The sequence below is a fragment of the Phocoena phocoena genome, chromosome X, assembly GCF_963924675.1.
Source record: "Phocoena phocoena chromosome X, mPhoPho1.1, whole genome shotgun sequence".
In the NCBI taxonomy this organism is placed as follows: Eukaryota; Metazoa; Chordata; class Mammalia; order Artiodactyla; family Phocoenidae; genus Phocoena; species Phocoena phocoena.
In genome coordinates this window covers 41,858,595-41,876,725 of record NC_089240.1, presented here as the reverse complement: position 1 = coordinate 41,876,725, position 18,131 = coordinate 41,858,595, and the positions used below count along the sequence as shown (strand labels likewise).

Genomic DNA, 18,131 nt, shown 5'->3' with positions numbered 1-18,131 from the left:
GAGGTTCAAGTGACTTGCTCAAGGTCACACAGCGAGGGAGTTCAATCTTGCTTCCAACTTCCAGGCTCCACTTCCCCCTCAGTAAGAATTTGTCCCAAGAGCATTGATTGAGTGCCACTGGGCTGCTGGGCGGGGCCTGGGGTGCTGGGGACACAGTGACAAACAAAACAGACCAAGCGTGAGGCAGGAAGTAGGGAGGGGAGAGGAGAGGAGGAAGCTCAGGGACAGGTGGCAAGGGAGAGGTCGGAGCTGAAGAGACCTGCACAATACCCTCTCCTCCCCGCCATCCCCCATCACCACTGCTGCCCTTCACCCTCCTAGTTCCTCCTGCCCCTGGTTCCTCTTTCGCACTGACTCTAGGATCAGATAAGCCCACATAAAGCCGGGCCTCCTTTCTGGCGGGGCTGCAGAAGTACAGTGCCCAACATGCCCACCCGAGCGCAGACCCATCGGTTACTGCTGCTACCGCTGCCGCTGCTGTTGCTCACCCTGCCAGCCACAGGTGAGTGGGTGGGGGCCCGGCTGGCCCCCAGGGGTGCCTGGGCCCCCCCACACTCCTGACCGTGCTCCCCCAACCCGTTACAGGCTCAGACCCTGTACTCTGCTTCACCCAGTATGAAGAATCCACAGGCAAGTGCAAGGGCCTCCTTGGGGGAGGTGTCAGCACGGAAGACTGCTGTCTCAATGCTGACTACGCCTTCCAGGAGCCCGGCAGCAAGCTCTGTATGGCGTGCAGGTTAGGGGGAGCCTGGGGTTTGAGGGGGGCAGAAAGGACTGTCTGCAGGGCGACCCAGAACTTGGGCTCTGGCCTTCTCTGAGATTCTCAAGCGTGGCTCCAAGGCCCTGATCGTGACCATGGCTCCGGGTGTCTCAGCCTCGGCTCTGTTGACATTTGGGGCCAGAAAATTCTTTGTTGTGAGGGCTGACCTGTGCGTTGCAGGATGTTTTGTAGCATCCCTGGCCTCCCACTAGATGCCAGTAGCAACTTGCAACAACTAAAATGTCTCCAGACAGGTAAAAATCATCCCGAGTTGAGAACTGCCATGGCTTACATGTATTGAGCGCTTCCTGCATACCAGAAGCGTTGTGGGTGGGATGCAGCTCAGGTATTTCTGAAGGTAGCTCAAGTCCCCAGATGGTGATGACAGCTCATACGGAGCATTTACTGTATACAGACACATTGCTGGAGGGGGAGAGTTTGGGCAATTCTGAGGGCAGCTGCAGGTCCCTAATTATAACGACACTTCATATTCATTGAGCACTTCCAGCATACCAGATGCATTGCAGAGGTTGGGGGTAGCCAGAAGATTTCTGAGGGTAACTCTAGTCTCCTAATCGTGATGCCAGCTTACGTGTACTGAGCCCTCTCTGTATGTCAGACATATTTTCTAACTCTTTACTATATATATCCCAGGTACACCATGGGGATGGGGAGCTTGGGGATTTTTGAAGGCAGCTCTGGGCTCCTAGTTGTCAACAGGTCCCATCTGTCTAGCATTATGCCGTGCAGGGGCTTGGATCCGGGGTATTTCTGATGGGGTCTCTGAGCTCATTGGGATGATGGCTCCTATTTATTATGCACTTCCTGTTTGCCTGCTACTATGCATGGCTGTGGCCTGGTAGGCTTCTGACAGCAGTTCTGGGCCCCTAGTCCTTGTACTTGTTTACTGTGTGCCTGGCACTGTCCTTGGGGGACTTCAAAGGGTAACTCCAGGTTCCTGATCATGAAGGTAAATGATATTTAAGTATTTGCTGTGTGCCCACCTCCTCCCCAGCATCACGAAGAGGTAGATACTCTCATCACTCCATTCCACATACATTTATCCCGCACCCCTGTCTGTGCCTACCCACACTCTGTGGTCCCATACACCATCCTTGTCAGAGCGTGCCAAGATGGGATGTGTGCTTCTCTCTGCAGGCTCCCACAATGGTCACCGTGGTCCGAGTGGGCCCCCTGCTCAGTGACCTGCACGGAGGGCTCCCAGCTGCGGCACCGGCACTGCATAGGCTGGGGCGGGCAATGCCCCGAGAAGGTGGAGCCTGGGACCCTCCAGTGGCAGCTGCAGGCGTGTGAGGACAAGCCGTGCTGTCCTGGTGAGAAGGAGCAGCAAGGCGGGCGAGCGCTGTCAGTTACCCGGCACTGGGAACTATCAGGGCAGAAGCCCTGAGGGTGGGAGTGTGCTTCATGTTTGTGAGGTCGAGGAGGAGGCTGGCGTGGCTGAAGGAGAGTGGTGGCGGGTGAGATCAGAGGGGGACTTATCCCTGTGGGCCACGGTGAGGATGTTGGCTTTTACTCTGAGTGATGTAGTGATGGTGGAAAAACATGATCCGACTTGAGTTGTGACAGATCCGTCTCACTGTCAGGACGACAGACTGTATGTGGTGAGTAGTGAAGCAAAGGGACCACTGTGAAGGCTACTGCAATAGTCCAGATGAGCAATGATGGTGGGCCAGGTGTGGCAGAAACAATGGGCACAGGATTAGCTGATGTGGGATACATGAGGAAGCCTGGACCCCTGAATGACACCACCACCTCCATCTTGTCCCCCTCTTTTCTCTCCCACAGAGATGGGCGGTTGGTCCAACTGGGGGCCCTGGGCATCTTGCTCTGTCACCTGCTCTAAAGGGACCCGGATTCGTCGTCGAGCATGTGATCGCCCCACCCCCAAGTGTGGGGGCCACTGCCCAGGAGAGGCACAGGAGTCAGAGGCCTGTGACACCAAACAGGTCTGCCCCAGTGAGTGAGGGCAACCACAGGGCAATGATGTGGGCACCCAGGGTGGGTCTGGGGGTTACAGCAGGGAACTTCCAGGGTGGGAGGACTTCAGCATGCATGACCACACTTGGCATCTCCCCACCCCAACCCCATCACAGCACACGGGGCCTGGGCTGCTTGGGGCCCCTGGGGCCCTTGCTCAGGCACCTGCCACAATGGACCCAAGGCATCTGAGGAGAGACGAAGCCGCACATGCTCTGCACCTGAGCCCTCCACGCAGCCTCCTGGGAATCCCTGCCCAGGGTCATCCTCTGAGCAGCGGGCCTGCACTGGCCTGCCACCCTGCCCAGGTACTCGGGGATGAGGCCTCTGACACTCTGCTCTTGATTTAGGCACAGATGCTCTGCCATTTCAAGGGACAGCGATCCGAGACCATGTGACCATGGAGCTCTTCGTTTGGGGGCAGTCCATCTCAAGAGTCTAGGGGCTGAGGGGGGAGATTGAGGTGGCCTTTCTCCTCACTCCTGTCTCCCCCAACAGTGGCTGGTGGCTGGGGGCCATGGAGTGCTGTGAGCCCCTGCCCTGTGACCTGCGGCCTGGGTCAGACCCGGGAACGACGGACATGTGATCACCCTGTGCCCCAGCACGGGGGCCCCTTCTGTGTCGGTGATGCCACCCGGACCCACATCTGCAACACGGCCATGCACTGCCCTGGTCAGTACCCCAAGATGCACCATTTCTATGCCTAAGCCCCCCACCCATCTCTGCTGCCCAGTTCCCACTGTTAATGCCTTGTTCCTGTCTCTAATTCCTCCATTCCTGGCTCCGATGCCTTGGTTCCAATTCTGATGCCCCTTTCCCACATCTGATCATTCCCACCCCATCTCCCAGCCCCCATTCCTTCCTCTGAACACCCTTGCTGGCTCCTTTCTTTGGTGCAAGCCCAGCTGCCCCTGTCTCTGCAGTGAACGGAGAGTGGGAGCTCTGGGGGGAGTGGAGCACCTGCATCCGCCGGAGCATAAAACACATCAGCTGCCAGGAGATCCCAGGCCAGCAGACCCGCTCCAGGCTCTGCAAGGGCCGCAAGTTTGACGGACAGCGATGTAAGGGGGAACAACAGGATATCCGGCACTGCTACAACATCCAGCGCTGCCTCTGTGAGTGCCCCCAGAGACCATGCTGTGAGCGTGCAGCAGCCCGTGCAGGGACAGGGGCTTTCTGACTCTGTGCCGCAGACCGCATGTCCCTGCAGCCTCTCTCTCATCACCCCACCAAGACCTCTAATTCTGACTCGGGAACCCCTCCCCTCCTGGCAGGGAAAGGCTCCTGGTCGGAGTGGAGTACCTGGGGGCTGTGCATGCCTCCGTGTGGACCCAACCCCAACCGCACCCGCCAGCGCCTCTGCAAGGCCACGCTCCCCAAATTCTCGTGAGTGAGGGGGCAGTGCGCCTTGGAAGGGGTCTTGATATTGATATGGTGGCAGTCAGGGTGGGAGAGTTGGCCACCCCCAACCAGGGCTTCCACCACTGGGTCCATAGGTGCCTGTCTGGCTGAGTGCCATCTCCCAGCTGTAGGAAGAGGGGAGAAACTAAAGAAGAAGCTGAGAAAGAGGATGTTGAGGGGAGAATCAGTAGCCTCCGTGCCCTTCAGTGACTCATTCAGTCACTCAGCCATTCTCCCATTCACTCCGTCCTTCCTGTGTCCATGTGCTCTGCCCCCTCAATTACCCAAGCTTTGACTTGCTCGTTCAGTCACTCATGCCTCCATTCACTTTCTCATTCCCTCAGTCACCCGTGCCCCAAAGCACTCTAAGGCCTTTTGGGTAACAACCGTTGCAGACACACAGAACCCAGATCCCATGGATTCCCCCACGGGATCCAGGTCTGCTGGGCCCTGACAGAAGGCATCTGAGAAATGGTTGGTGTGTGGAAAAGGGACTGCCACCTCAGTCTGGGTCCAGGAAGCTGATTGGGCCTCCCCTGGCAGGAGGGGGTTGGGGAAGGCTTTCCCACCATCAAAACTGTGTGAGCAGAGTCCTGGACACAGGTGATCAGCTGCCCGAAGTGTTTCCAGGTGGCCAGGGTGGCCCAGGTGTTGGAGAGGGTTAAAACACTCACTTATCCCTTCCTTATTTCCACATGCATCAAACTACTAGATTAAGTGGCCTCTTCCCAACTCGTGGAAAGCCTGCCATCTGGTCTCTGGGTTTGGGGTGTAGAGTGGGTCCAGAAGATGAGTTAGGGGTGTTGAATGGAGGCATGAAGGGCTTGACAGAGGGAGGGAATGAATGGAGAAAGGACTGATTGAGAGAATCGGAATGGGAGTGAGTGGAGAGCTTGCCTAGTGGGACAGATAACCCAGGCAAAGACCATTTTGGACATGCGGCTTTGAATAAAGTGGAAGAGAGAACTAGAGATTGACTTGGGGGCAGGGATTTGTGCCTAACAGCAAGGCTTGAATGCCAGGGCAAGGCATTTGGGTTTTTTCCAGTGGGCAATGGGGAAATAAATAAAAGGTTTTAGAGGTGAGAGAAGGTAGCTCATATCAACAAATAATTACCAGCATTTATTGAGCACTTACTGTGTACCCGACATGACTCTGAGCACTTTACCTGAATCAACTCATTTATCCTTACTCAGCCCAGTGAGGTGGGTATTACTAGTATTCCCATTTTTCAGATGAAGAAAACTGGGGTACAGGGGAGATAAAGAAATTGCCCAATATCTCACAGCTTAAAAATAAATCGTGTTGGGCACACAGTAGGCACTCAATAAGAGTTTGTTGAATGCATTCTTGCCTTCCCTGAGCTTCTCGCCTTCATCCCCCACCCCTAACGCACCAGGCCCACCGTTACCATGGTCGAAGGTCAGGGTGAGAAGAATGTGACCTTCTGGGGGAAACCGTCGGCATTGTGCGATGTGCTGCAAGGGCAGAAGGTGGTGGTGGAGGAGAAACGGCCATGTCTACACGTGCCTCCCTGCGAAGAACCCTGAGGATGAGAAGCTCTAACATCTCTCTCTTCCACTCTGACCCCCTGACCTCTCAGACTTCAATAAACCAGTCTCTTCCCCAGGAGTGGGGCCATGGCATCTTCTAGGCCAAAGAGCGCAGCACAGGCAAAGTCGCAGTGGCCTGTGGTGGAAAACAGTATTTTCCACCGTGGCCACGGTGTGACAGGAGTGAAGGCGAGTGTCCGTTCCTGCTGTAGCCCTGGTATCTGCCCCTCTTCCCCGCAGTGCCCCGGGTCACCCAGCACGTCCCTCTGCAGAGTCCCGATTTACGAATTACGGGCTTCCTGATTGGCTACCCTCCCTGGCAGGCACTTTCTGATTGGTCGGAGTGCTTGTTTTCCATCTCCCCGCTCCTAAAGCTCCCTCCGCTGGCGAATTCCGCGTCATTTGGCAATGAGGCCTGGCAGGGGTTGGCGCCCAACTGAGCGAACACCTGCACGCACCCACTCCCAACAGCCCAGCTCCAACGCTGCAATTAGCGGCGACAAATAGCTCCCGCGAGGCGGGGGGCGGACCGAGGAAGTGCCTACGAGGTGCTTTGAGCTGGGACAGGGGCAAAGAGAAGCTAGAGTCAGCATCTGCCAGGAGGAGCCCCCCAAGACGCTCAGACACATTCCTTTAGCATTTGTTCATTCATTCAACACTTATTAGCATCTACGGTGTACTAGAGCTAAGTCTGGGCATCGGGTGGAGTAGGGCTGGTAGAAGGGGAGGACATCTAAGCAAGGGAACAGACTAGAATGGGTGATCCTTTCATTCGAACATTTTATTCAACACTTACCAACGCCTACTGTATACTAACAATAGCGCTGGACATCATGGGGGATGGGGAAGAAGAGTCAGAGCCGTGTGTGTCTCCACAGTAAAGGGAACAAACCCAGGCTGTGTGCCTGGTAGTGTTTTAAGACTTTCCATAGCATGAATTCATTTAATCCACAATGAACATATGAGGTCAATATTATTATCCTCGTTTTACCAAGGAGGAAACAGGCACAGATAGGTAGTGGGCTGGACGTTTTTGAAACACCATGTCAGGAACAGAGTTTAGGACTTTGTCCTATGAGTGGAGGGGCACATCTGTGTGGGAGGCTTCGGATGGGAAATCTGTGACACCCGGAGTCTGTCAGGGCGCTCACTTCTCTGGGTCAATTTTCCCTCGTGTAAAATGGGTCAACTGATGGATTGGGGTGAAGATGAAATCGGGATAAATGTATGTGGAATGGAGTGATGTGAGGGGTTCCGGTGCTACTGCCAGGGTATGAGAAAAATATGTGTTTATAAGAAAGTGGAAATTTGGCTCTATGTGTGCGTTATGAGGCACATATCTCTGTGAATGTGTGATATGCAGACCTATGGGTCTGTGCAGGAATTAAGTGTATGTGGAGTGCGTGTGAAGTTACAACCGTGTGCACATAACAATGTGTAAGTTATAGGAGTGTGGGTGTGTGTACATGCTCATTAAAGTGGCATGAATGTGTATGTGTGAGTTATAAACATGGGTACAATACTGATTACGAACATATGTCAAGTGTGTGTGTTTCAGAGTCATTGCTTACCAATGCACAACAAAGAAATACATTCTTGGAGCCCCTTCTGTATGTGTCTTCCTGTTGGAGAAGATGAAGCCAGTACAGAGGAGCCTTACCTCTGCCTCAGGGAGTTGAGACACTCCTTGGGTGGGGGTCAGGGGAATCTTCGTTCTTCTGCGAAACAGTGTACAAAAAAATTAATTTCTGGAAAATGAGCCACCTGGAGAAAGGGAATGACACTGGGGGACATGAGTACTAGGAACCTGGCAATGGGGCTACTGGGAAGAGGCAGACTGGAGACAGATTCCTAAGGAGCCCAACTTCTCACTCCCAGAGGAGCCAGAAAGATCTGTAGACCTGCAGCTGCTCCCATCCCCCAGAGAGGGCACCACGGGCCCAGCAGAGCTTGTTTGCTTGTGTTACTGAGCAAAAACTGGGGAGCACATACTTCAAAATGTTGGGAGATACCCAATTTCTGGAGAGTTCCCCATTTGGGGAACACTGGGATATGGGATGCCAGAGAGGGTATCCATGAGAGGGGGAGGGAACGGCCAAAGCAGAGGCCTGCAGGTGGACTGAAGCTGGCTGCGATGGAGGAGGGAACAGAGATAGTGGACTGTGAGAGCCTAAGGGAAGAGGGGACTTCCTGGAGGCCTAGGCAAAAGATGATCCTTGAGAGAGAGAAGGAAAGGACATTCCTGGCAGAGGTCACAGCACTCCCCCACCCCCACCCTCTTAGAGTTGGGTCGGGTGATCATTTTTACAGATGAGGAAGCCAAGTTTCAGAAGCCGGTAAGTTACTTTATTAAGAGTATAATGGAGGCCCAGTTTGAACCCAGGCTCTCTGACTCCAGACCTCACACCATGACCTTGTTTAAACAGGCCAAAGCTTTAATGAATGAAGAATGTATAAATGAATAAGTGGATGATTCACTTGAAAATCCTGATGGCACAAGGGACTCTAAATATGCCTACTTCTTGCCATATCTTCTTCCACCTCACTTGGTCCACCATTTATCGCTCACCATGGCCCACAAGGCCCTGCTCCATCTGGTCCCTGCTAACCTCTCTGACCCCATCTCCTGCCACAATCTCCCTCACTCACTTTGTTCCAGCCACACTGACACCTCTTTCTGGCACATTCTTAAAAGAAAAAAACAAATGTATGGATCACAAAGTGAGCATGACCCTTTGGGAATGAATTGGAGTTCGTGGATTCCATCTGTAAAATGGAAATCATATTACCCGCTGCATAGTATTGTAGTGAGGATTGGGTACACTCGGTCAACAAACGATTATTTTTAAATGGATTTGTGTTTTCATTGTAGTCAGGATCTTACAGGAGCTTCCACAGCCCACCTCTGCCCAACCTATAAGGATCATTTGCTCACGTGGCAAACACTATTTGGCACCTACAGTTTGCATACCCTAGGATGGGTCTGCCTCTGTCTGTGGAAAGTTCTCTGGTGCAGAGGAAGATGGCCTTGGGCACTGACAATGCCAGATGGTTATTATCGTGGTCTTTGACTGTGTCCAGGGCAAACGGATGGGGACCTACAGGCCAAGTGTGTGTGTAGGGGGGTGAGGTGGGGAGGTGAACACACATCAAGGCTAGAGCTTCAGGAAATGTGTCTGTGTGGAGATCTAGGTTTGTCCATGATTGTCTGTGGGTGTGTTTTGTCTCGGTGTGCATGCTCATGTGAGTTTCCCTGGGGCTCCGTGTGTCCGAGTGGTGCCTGTGTGCGTGTTTAGGCGTATTTGCATGCATGTATGCATGCATGTCCATGACTGTTACCCTGGGCTTATGTGTGTCTGTATAGATACCTAGATCAGTGTGTTCTCTCTCTGCACATGCCTCCGTATGTTTCCTTACTTTTGTGTGTGTCTATGTTTCTCCACATATGCGGCATTCCCTGTATGCCTCCAGCCCCCCGCCCAGCGCAAGGGTATGTACTCCCCACAAGTGTCCACGTCCCCCTGTCTGATGCTGTCTACACCACCCCCGCATGCATCTCTCTGCCTAGCTGAGCCTATGTGGACGTGGGAAACTGATCTCGCGGAGTACTGCATGTGACCCCCAACCCTCGCCGTGAGGGGGTTATTTCTCTACTTTTGAGTCTCCGGGTGTTCCCACCCCGCCAAATGCCTCCTGTGGTGAATATCAACACTGGAAACCGAGTATCTGCGGAGGGTCCTGTGTGTGAGTGCGAGTGCGTGTGAAGACCAGGATGAGGCGGGGTGGGGGCTTGCCTGACGCACCCACCCGGACCCTCCGGACAAACACCCACCCCGCCCCCACTCCCCAAATTGCGCATCCCCAATCGGAGGCGGGGGAGGGGAGACAGGATGCGGCGTGGCGCTTGCGCAATGACGCCTTCAGCACCACGGACAGTGCCTTCGCCCCCGCCTGCCGGCGCGCGCCACCGCCACCCCAGCCCTGAAGGCGCGCTGACGTCACTCCCCGCTCCTCCGCAAACTCCCCTTCCCAGTCGCCTTGGTCGCGTCCGCGCCGCCACCGGCCCAGCCGGACTGCACCACGCGGGGCGCGAAAGAGGGGGTCACGGGCGCGACCATCCGCGCTGCGGCGGCGGCGGCGACTCAGCGCTGCCTCAGTCTGCAGCGGGCAGCGGAAGAGTCGCGTCGTGCCTGAGAGCACAGCTGTGCTCCTGGGCCCCGCGCGGTCCGCCCCCGCGGTCCTGACCAGACTGCTCCTAGGACCCCCTGCCCCGCGTCGCAGCCATGAACTACCTGCGGCGCCGCCTGTCGGACAGCAACTTCATGGCCAATCTGCCAAATGGGTACATGACAGACCTGCAGCGCCCGCAGCCGCCCCCGCCGCCGCCCGCTGCCCCCAGCCCGGGAGCCACGCCCGGTCCTGCGACCGCCACTGCTGAGAGGGCCTCATCGGCAGCCCCCGTGGCCTCTCCGGCTGCCCCTAGCCCCGGGTCCTCTGGGGGCGGTGGCTTCTTCTCGTCGCTGTCCAATGCGGTCAAGCAGACCACGGCGGCCGCGGCCGCCACCTTCAGCGAGCAAGTGGGCGGCGGCTCTGGGGGCGCAGGCCGTGGGGGCGCTGCCGCCAGGGTGCTGCTGGTAATCGACGAGCCCCACACCGACTGGTAAGCCACTGCTGCGGACGTCCCCCCGCGGTTCTGGGTCCCCAGATCATTCCATCATGAGCAATTATCGAGCGCCGCTTGTGTGCCCTGTGCCTGGCCCCCTCGCCCAAACCCTTTTCCTTTAAATTATTATGCGAAGCGCTTCATGTGTGCCCCGCCCTTGCCTCCCCCCTCCCCCAACCCAGACCTTCTAGATCCATACAGGGAGCAGTTATCGGGCGCCTGCTGTGTGCCTCCTTCCCAAAAGCCTTGACTTCAGTATATCCTGTGAGCAATCAAGAGCCTGATGTGCCCTGCACCCCCAACCCGTGCCCAAAGGTCTTGTCCTCTAATGGATCTTGTGAGCATTTATCAAGTACCTGGAGTGTGCCTCAGTGGGAGCCCTTCCTCAAGGCCTTTGGCTTACGTGAATTTTGTGAACATTCGTTGAGAGCTTGATATGTGTCTTGTCCCCCTCGGTCCTTGCCCTAAGGCCTTCTCTGATCTTGTGAGCATGTATCCAGAGTGCGCTATGTGCCCGCAACCCAGCCCTTACCTCAAAAACCTTTTAAACTATTCACTAAATACTGATTGAGTGCCTGCTGTGTATCCCATCCCAGATTCTCGCCCAAAGCGTTGCCTTTAATGGATCCTGTGAGCCTTTATTGAATGCCTTCTGTGTGCCCCAACTCAGTCCCCCTCTCTAAGAGCCTATTTCTCCAAAGGACCTAGGAAGCATGTATTAAGTGCCTGGTGTATGCCCCACCCCAAGCCCCTTCCTCAAACATATTTTCCTCAAGTGAGTTCTATGAGCATTTTTGAACCTTCTGTGTGGGGCTCATCTTCAGACTCTCTGCTCCAAATCCTTTTCCTACAACGGATCTAGAAAGCATTCATTTGAGTGCCTCCCTTATCCCCTGTTCTCAAGCTACTTCTTCAAAGACCTTTCCTTTGGTGGACCCACTTAGCATTTATCAACTGCCTGATCTAAAGGTGTGAGCCTTCTCTAAAGGCTCTTTCCTTCATTGTATTCAAAAAGCAATTATTGAGTGCCTGCTGTTTACCTCACCCCAGACCCTTTTCCCAATGCCTTTTCCTCCAGTGGCTTCAGTCTGTATATATTGAGCACCATCTGCATGACCCAACCTTAGACCTTCTCCATAAAGGCCTTTGCCTCCAATTAATAGTGATCATATATCTGCACTTACTGCGTGCACCGTTTCAATCTTTCTTTCCAAAGACCTTTTTAAAAAATCACTCCTGGAGCATTTGTGGCACACCCACTGTGTGCCTGATTCTGTGCCTTCTCCATAAAAGCCTTTCCTCCCAAGAATGGAGAATCAAGCTTACATAAATCAAGTTACTATATCCCCATTCCCCTTCCCCCAAAGACTTTTCCTCCAATGGATCCAATGATGATATGCCCATCTCTAGCCACTCCCCTTCCCCAAAGACCTTTTCTTTTAATGGATCCAGTGAGCATTTAGTCATTGTCTGCCAGGTGCTCGATTCTAAATCACCTTCCCCCAAAGGCCTTTTCTTCTAACAGCTCCTGTGAGCATTGATGGAGTGCCTTCTGTGTGTTCTATAGTCACACCTCCTCCCCAAAGTGCCTTTCTTCCAGTGGGTCCAGTGAGCACGTATGCAGTACCTGTCGTGCGTAGGAAGTAGATTCCCCTTCTTTACTCCTAGGATAACCTGTGCCAATCATAAAGCCTCTCCCCAGGGTCCTTTCCTTCAATAAATCTAGAACCAAATTTAGAAGGGTTACCCTTTTCCCACTCCCTTCAGTATCGCTAGGATTCCCTCTCCCAATCTTAAGTCTATACCCCAAAGGGCCTTTTTTTCTATTTAAGCCAGTAAACGCTTACTGAGCACCTACTATATAAGAGCCATTCACAACTTCCTCTTGCCAAGCTTGGAAGTTCCTTCCCTTGTCTCAAGAGCTCTCTCTCCGCCTGAATTTATTGAGTACCACCTCTTTACTGGTTAGTCACCCCTCTCCCCAGGAGCCCCTACCCAGAAGCCTTTGGCTCTATTTAGAGCTCTCTCTATTTATTCATTCTACAGATATTTATTGCATACTTTCCATGTTTAAGAGTATGGGAGGCATTTACTAAGCACTACTATATACTAGGATGAACCCTCCTCAGTTCCCTTTCCTTCTAATCCCAACCACCAGCTGTATTCTCCATACTTTCTCCTCCACTCAGCCCCAACAATCTTTTAATGAACACTTACTGTATACTACTGAGAACCCCATATTCAGTGCCTCTTCTCCCCCTCCTGTAGCCCTAACTCCCCCTTCGACAATCTCCATCCTGCATTTCACACGACACAACCGAAAGCTCATGATGTGTACCTACTATTTTCTGGCTAGGTTCCCTCCCCCACATAGTAGCCATCTTCCCAACTGCCCTTTTCCCCCAATTAATCCAAAAAGCATTTATCACTCTTTTACTGTGTCCCGTTCAAACAACGACATTCCCCTCCCTGCAGCAGACTCCTCCACTCTCTTCTCCCTCAATCCATAAAGCATTTATTGAACACGTGTTGTAATTCCTTCACTAACACCCACTCACACAGATGCCATCTTCCTGGCTAAATTTGCTCTATTGAAGTCAACAAACCTTAATGAAGCCCCTGCTGTATATTGGTAACCACCCTCCTTTAGACTTTCCTTCTTCACTTCGACCCTCCAGGCAGGTCCCTTGCTGCCTTTTCCTTCGTTCCATCAAGCATTTATTAATTATCTACTGACTACTGACAAGGCCCTTCCCCTTTCCATAATCACAACTCCAGTGTTTTCCACTTTTTTCTTCTAACTTGTCTAGCGAGCATCTATTGAGCATCTGCTGAATTCTGTGAACAATTCTTCCCTTCCACTTCTGTATCCCAAAAGCCCTCCTTTATCCCAGCAGCCACTCCAGTCTTTTCTTCCAGTCAACCTAGCAACCATTTATTTAGTGTCTGCTATAGGTGGGGTGGGGTGGGCAAAGGGAGAGAGCCTGTTACACCAGGTTCAGTGTGAGGAACAGAGACCTCTGCATCACCAACTTGCAGACCTTCAGAACCACGCAAGCTTAGGGATTTCAGCCTGGAATAAAGGAGGAGTTGTGCAAACTCTGTAATGGATTGTACACCTAAGTACAGTCTGATGCCCTTCCCACCAAACCTCACCACTCTCATTCCTTCCTGGGTCTTGAGTCCTGTGTGGTTTAAAGTTGCAGACTCAGTTGAGACTTGTCACCTCTTTTTACAGATAATTTAGTCCAGTGTTTTTTTCGGCTGTGGGTCACCTCTTGGCTTGTGACCAGCATTTCATTTTCTTCATGAAATGAAAGTAGAACTATGATAAATAATAATATCGATACATGAAAATAGTAACAGAGTATATTGCACATAGTAAGTGCAATTATTATTTAATGAAACTGAAACTGTTACTCCAATAAGAAATGTAATCAATAATGTATACCATATATATTATGTATATTCTCTAATACATTTGTTATATAATGAGTTTATAGTATATAATACTTATATATGTGTACGTTTTTCTTCATGAAATGGAATAGAATAGGAAATATCAGACTCCATTGCAAATACTAAAGGTAATTATTTACTGAAACTTTCATTCTAATATATGTATATTTATACACATTCTAGGTAATGTAACACATAATATATAATATGCAATATGTTATATAAGACATCCTATATTAAATTTTCTGTACATTATATGTCTTATATAATATATATTACATATATAGGATGGGTTATTATGTAAATATGTATATGGTGGGTTATATATTTCTTCTTGTGGCTTCTTTTCTTAGACTTTCCTGGAAGCAGACCCTGAGACTCTGATATTTGTGTGCAGATTGATCGGAGAGAGCTCTTGGGAATAACACCTGTTGCAGGGGAGGAGTGGGGGAAGCAGGATTTGGCAGAAGGAAAGGCTGAGCTGTGATGCTTCACAACAGTTGTCCCAGCCGATCATCTGGGGAGCTCTGGAGCTGGGATGACCCTTCAGAGTTGTCCCCGTTGAGATGGGGTGGCCAGGCTTTTGTAGTCCTGCATCAGTCAGTCATTGGCTGCAGGCTGCCCTCTGGGAGGAGGCATAATCTTGCGGAAGGTGAGTCCCTGCTGCAGAGGGCAGTTCCCAGGGACGGACAGCACTGTGAGCCTTCAGCAGCAGGTATTCCCAGAAGCTGGGGGACAGATGTGACAAGAAGGAGGAGTGTGAAGATCTGGGTGGAGCGCACAGCCTACCCCCTGGACTGCTCAGATTCACTTGCTTTTTAGAAGTAAGTTCACCCATCTGGGAACAGCGTTTCCAGGATTCTAATTGATCTTGTTTTCTGGGGGACACTTGAAAGAGCACAGTTAGTTGGACAAACTACAGCCTCCACTGCCATAGTTGATAAATGTGGCATAAGTAAATGATGCATTCCTTCCTCTACCTCACATTCTAGATTCCCCTCACCCTCGGCTAGCACCCCCCCCCCTTGGTCTCAGTGGCTTATCTGGTGAGTGATCCATTCCCTCATCCTTGAGGGATCCCTGAGCTCTTGGTCGCCATCCCCTCAGGCTGTGGCTGCTGTACTCGTCCATTTGCCATCAATGTTAAGCAAGGAGTACCGACAGATGCCCAAGCAGATCACCTGGGGGCCAAACGTATTCCTCCCTGCCCCCACTGTGTAACAGCAGCCTTATCTCCTCCTGATGATTAGGGTCACGTGCCCCTGCCAAGACAGTGACTCGTGTTCCATTCCGTTGGCATGAGAAGCCTGAAGTGTCCAGGTAGCAGTCAAAGCTTAGAAGGTAATGGGATTCTTGCTGTGTCCCCTGGTAGCAGTGTTCCCCCTTGGAAAACCAGGACCTCTAACCTTGCAGAACCCTGAGGGAACAGGAAGCACACATTCCAAAAGTGGATCACTGGAATTGATGGTAAGCTGGGCCACTCCTACTTTCACCTCCAAGTCCCCAGACCGGTGTATTCTACCTCTAAAGAGCACAGCACAAACAACAGATTTAGCATGTACACCGTGTTTTGGAGGATGGTATCCCATTCCTGCACGGTATCACCTGCAAGCTTAGGTCTTAGCTGTGGCTACACCACGTTGTTCTTTCACTCTATCAGGCCAGCAGCTTCTGGGTGGTGCGGTATATAATGTCATCAGTTGATTCCATGGTCGTGGGCTTACTTTTGCACCTCCTTTGCTGTAAAGTGTTTCCTTCAGTTTGATGCAATGTTATGCGGGATCCCATACTGGTGGATGAAATATTATGTAAGCCCTTGGACGGGGATGCTGGCTAAGGTCCTGTAGTCAGGAAGGGCAAACCCATATATAGAATATTCCAGTCAAAATCAGTCATTACTCTTTCCCGAGTGGAAGGAGCCCAGTGTAGTCAGTTCGCCATGGAGTGGCCGGTTGGTCTTCTTGAGGGATGGTGCTGTGTCAGGGACTCAATATTGGTCTCTGGTGCTGGCAGTTTGGACATTCAGCAATAATGCCATAGGCCTCACATGCTGCCTCTGTCTCTGTTACCCTTGCCACTTCATACGTGTGCCCATCTGCCAGCACTGGCTGATTCTAGAAGCTGGCTGACATCATTTGGCTGAGTCATTCTGTCTACCTGGCTGCTTAGTGCCACTTCCAGGGTGGATGCTATCTGGTGGGTGTTAACACACAATACAAAGATCTTCAATCCTCACTCTGTTTCATCTCCACTCCCGTACATCCACCCACATTTCGGTGTCCCAGACCTCCTTTTCCTGATCTTCCAATATTGTTCATTCAAGGCCTCTGTCTAATCAGCCAAGCCATTTACCACTGCCCATCAGTGAATATGTATTCGAATCTTGGGTCACTTCTCTTTCCCCACAAAATAGATGACCAGGTGCACAGCCCAGAGCTCTGCCCATTGGGAGCTTTGCCACTGTTTTTCAAGACCACTCTGAGTGGGGCTATAGCATCGTCACTGTCCATTTTTGGCTTCCACCCACGTACCAAGCCAACCCATTTGTGAACCAAGCTTAGGCTTTTTCTTCCTTCATCTGCTGGTTGTAAGGTGTTGCCTTAGTGAGCTGAGGGAGGCACTAACACAACAGTGTGGATGACACGGGCATCCGGGTTACTTGCTCAGGCAGCTTGCATGGTCCTGCTGGGGTCGATCCTGGCTCCTGGGCCCATCTGACTTCATTACTTGGTGGGCCTGGCAGGACCCAGCTCATAATAGGCACCAGGATACGTGGGTCCTTGGCACCCCACGGTCAAGCATTCTGTCTCTCTCAGGGCCCAGTACTACACCAGGATTTGTTTCTCAAAAGCTGTGTAATTCTCTGCTGCAGATGGCATGGCCTTGCTCCAGAACACCAGGGGCCTCCCACTCAGGCATCCCATAAGCGCCACACTGCATTTTCCCCACTATCCAGTATTGTAGGATCTGCCAGATCATATGCCCTGAGTGGCAAGACTGCTCACACCACAGCCTGGACCTGCTCAGGGCTGGCAGCCTTACGTGTTACCTGAAATATGGATCGGAACAGCATTTCCAGGTGTGGAATACGCTGCCTCCAGTACCTAAAGAGACCTCTCCTCTGGACCTGAAGAGGCCTTCCTCATGGTGGAAGGTGCAAGATGCAATGCTTTGCACGATTATTTGGAGGGGCTGTCCTGGCATAACTTGACCCACTGAATCCCTAAAAATCGCACTAATGTGGCAGGACCCTGAGTCTTTTCAGGGTTTATCTCCCACCCTCTGAAGTGCATGTGTCTTATCAAGGCAATGTGCTAACCATCTCCTGCTCATCTTGGCCAATCAATATGATGTAATCGATATAGTAGTCCAGTGTGATATTCTCTGGGATGTAGAGGTGGTCCATGTCCTCTTGGACTATATGATGACATAGGGTGAGAAAGATAACATAGCCCTATGGCAAGACCATCAATATATATTGTGGTCAGTCCCATATGAGTGTGAAATGTCTCTGATCCTCTCTTCTGATCAGGATAGAAAAGCAGTCATTCACTAAATCAGTGCCCACCTGCTGTACCTGAGATCCTTTAATTTGCTCCAGCAATGACAGCATGACCAGTACAGCAGCTTCAATCAAGGCTACCACTTGGTTGAGCTCGCAGTAGTCTACATTCTTTAGGATCCATCCAGCCTCCTCAGGGCCCAAACTGGTTAATTCAGTGGAGATATGATGGGACTAACACCCCTGCATCCTTTAGCTCTTTCAGAGGAGCACTAATTTCCACCATCACCCCTAGGATAGATACAATATTGTCTTTGATTTACAGTTTTGATCAGGGGAGGCGGGTATAATTTCCGAGGCATCCATTTGAACTTCCCCACTACCATAGCTCTGCCCCGGCAGGCCAAGGAACTCGTGTAGGGGTTCTGAAAACTACAGATATGTCCATTCCAATTATGTATTTGTGAGCTGGGGAAAGTGACCACTAGGTGGACCTGTGGACCCAACGTACCCACTATGAGCAGGACCTGGACCAGGACTTCATTTATGACCTTATGTCCACTGTGCTTCTCAACATGGCTGGTGCCACTCTCACCAACGTATTCCTCACTTTGTAAGTCGGGTATATCCTCTGGGCCCTCCCATAGAATAGAGTCAGCTGGTTGGTTTTCCAGACTTAAGTAGTGTATCTACTCTAACACATCTGCTCCTCTGAGCCCTTTGATCCTTTCCTCCACAATCTGCCATGGAAGTCTGGTATTTCTGCTTCACTTGGTGTGGGCCACTGTTTTTTCC

At 51.7% G+C, this 18,131-nt stretch overlaps 2 protein-coding genes across 3 annotated transcripts in view; both read left to right on the top strand.

Moving 5' to 3' along the window:
* Positions 1–347: 347 nt before the first annotated feature.
* CFP (complement factor properdin) lies at positions 348–5,788 on the top strand. The gene is made up of 9 exons (XM_065900962.1): positions 348–502; positions 586–736; positions 1,919–2,094; positions 2,567–2,737; positions 2,875–3,066; positions 3,257–3,430; positions 3,682–3,873; positions 4,033–4,144; positions 5,559–5,788. The coding sequence occupies exons 1-9, from the start codon at positions 427–429 to the stop codon at positions 5,707–5,709; spliced, it is 1,395 nt and encodes a 464-aa protein (XP_065757034.1). The 5' UTR covers positions 348–426; the 3' UTR covers positions 5,710–5,788.
* Positions 5,789–9,867: 4,079 nt separating this feature from the next.
* Positions 9,868–18,131, top strand: part of SYN1 (synapsin I) — a 43,834-nt gene continuing 35,570 nt past the window's right edge. Inside the window, exon 1 of one of the 2 annotated variants that reach the window (XM_065900955.1) lies at positions 9,868–10,372. In XM_065900955.1, coding sequence (XP_065757027.1) covers positions 9,996–10,372 — 377 coding nt within the window. In that variant the 5' untranslated portion in view covers positions 9,868–9,995. The remainder of the gene's footprint in view (positions 10,373–18,131) is intronic. The other variant, XM_065900953.1, reaches the window with a different exon arrangement.

Excerpts from the sequence above, each read along its gene's own strand:
- CFP (XM_065900962.1), top strand. The coding sequence starts at position 427 with ATGCCCACCCGAGCGCAGACCCATCGGTTACTGCTGCTACCGCTGCCG. Across the intron at positions 737-1,918 it reads AAGCTCTGTATGGCGTGCAG|GCTCCCACAATGGTCACCGT; the intron begins GTTAGGGGGAGC and ends TTCTCTCTGCAG. Across the intron at positions 2,095-2,566 it reads GGACAAGCCGTGCTGTCCTG|AGATGGGCGGTTGGTCCAAC; the intron begins GTGAGAAGGAGC and ends TCTCTCCCACAG.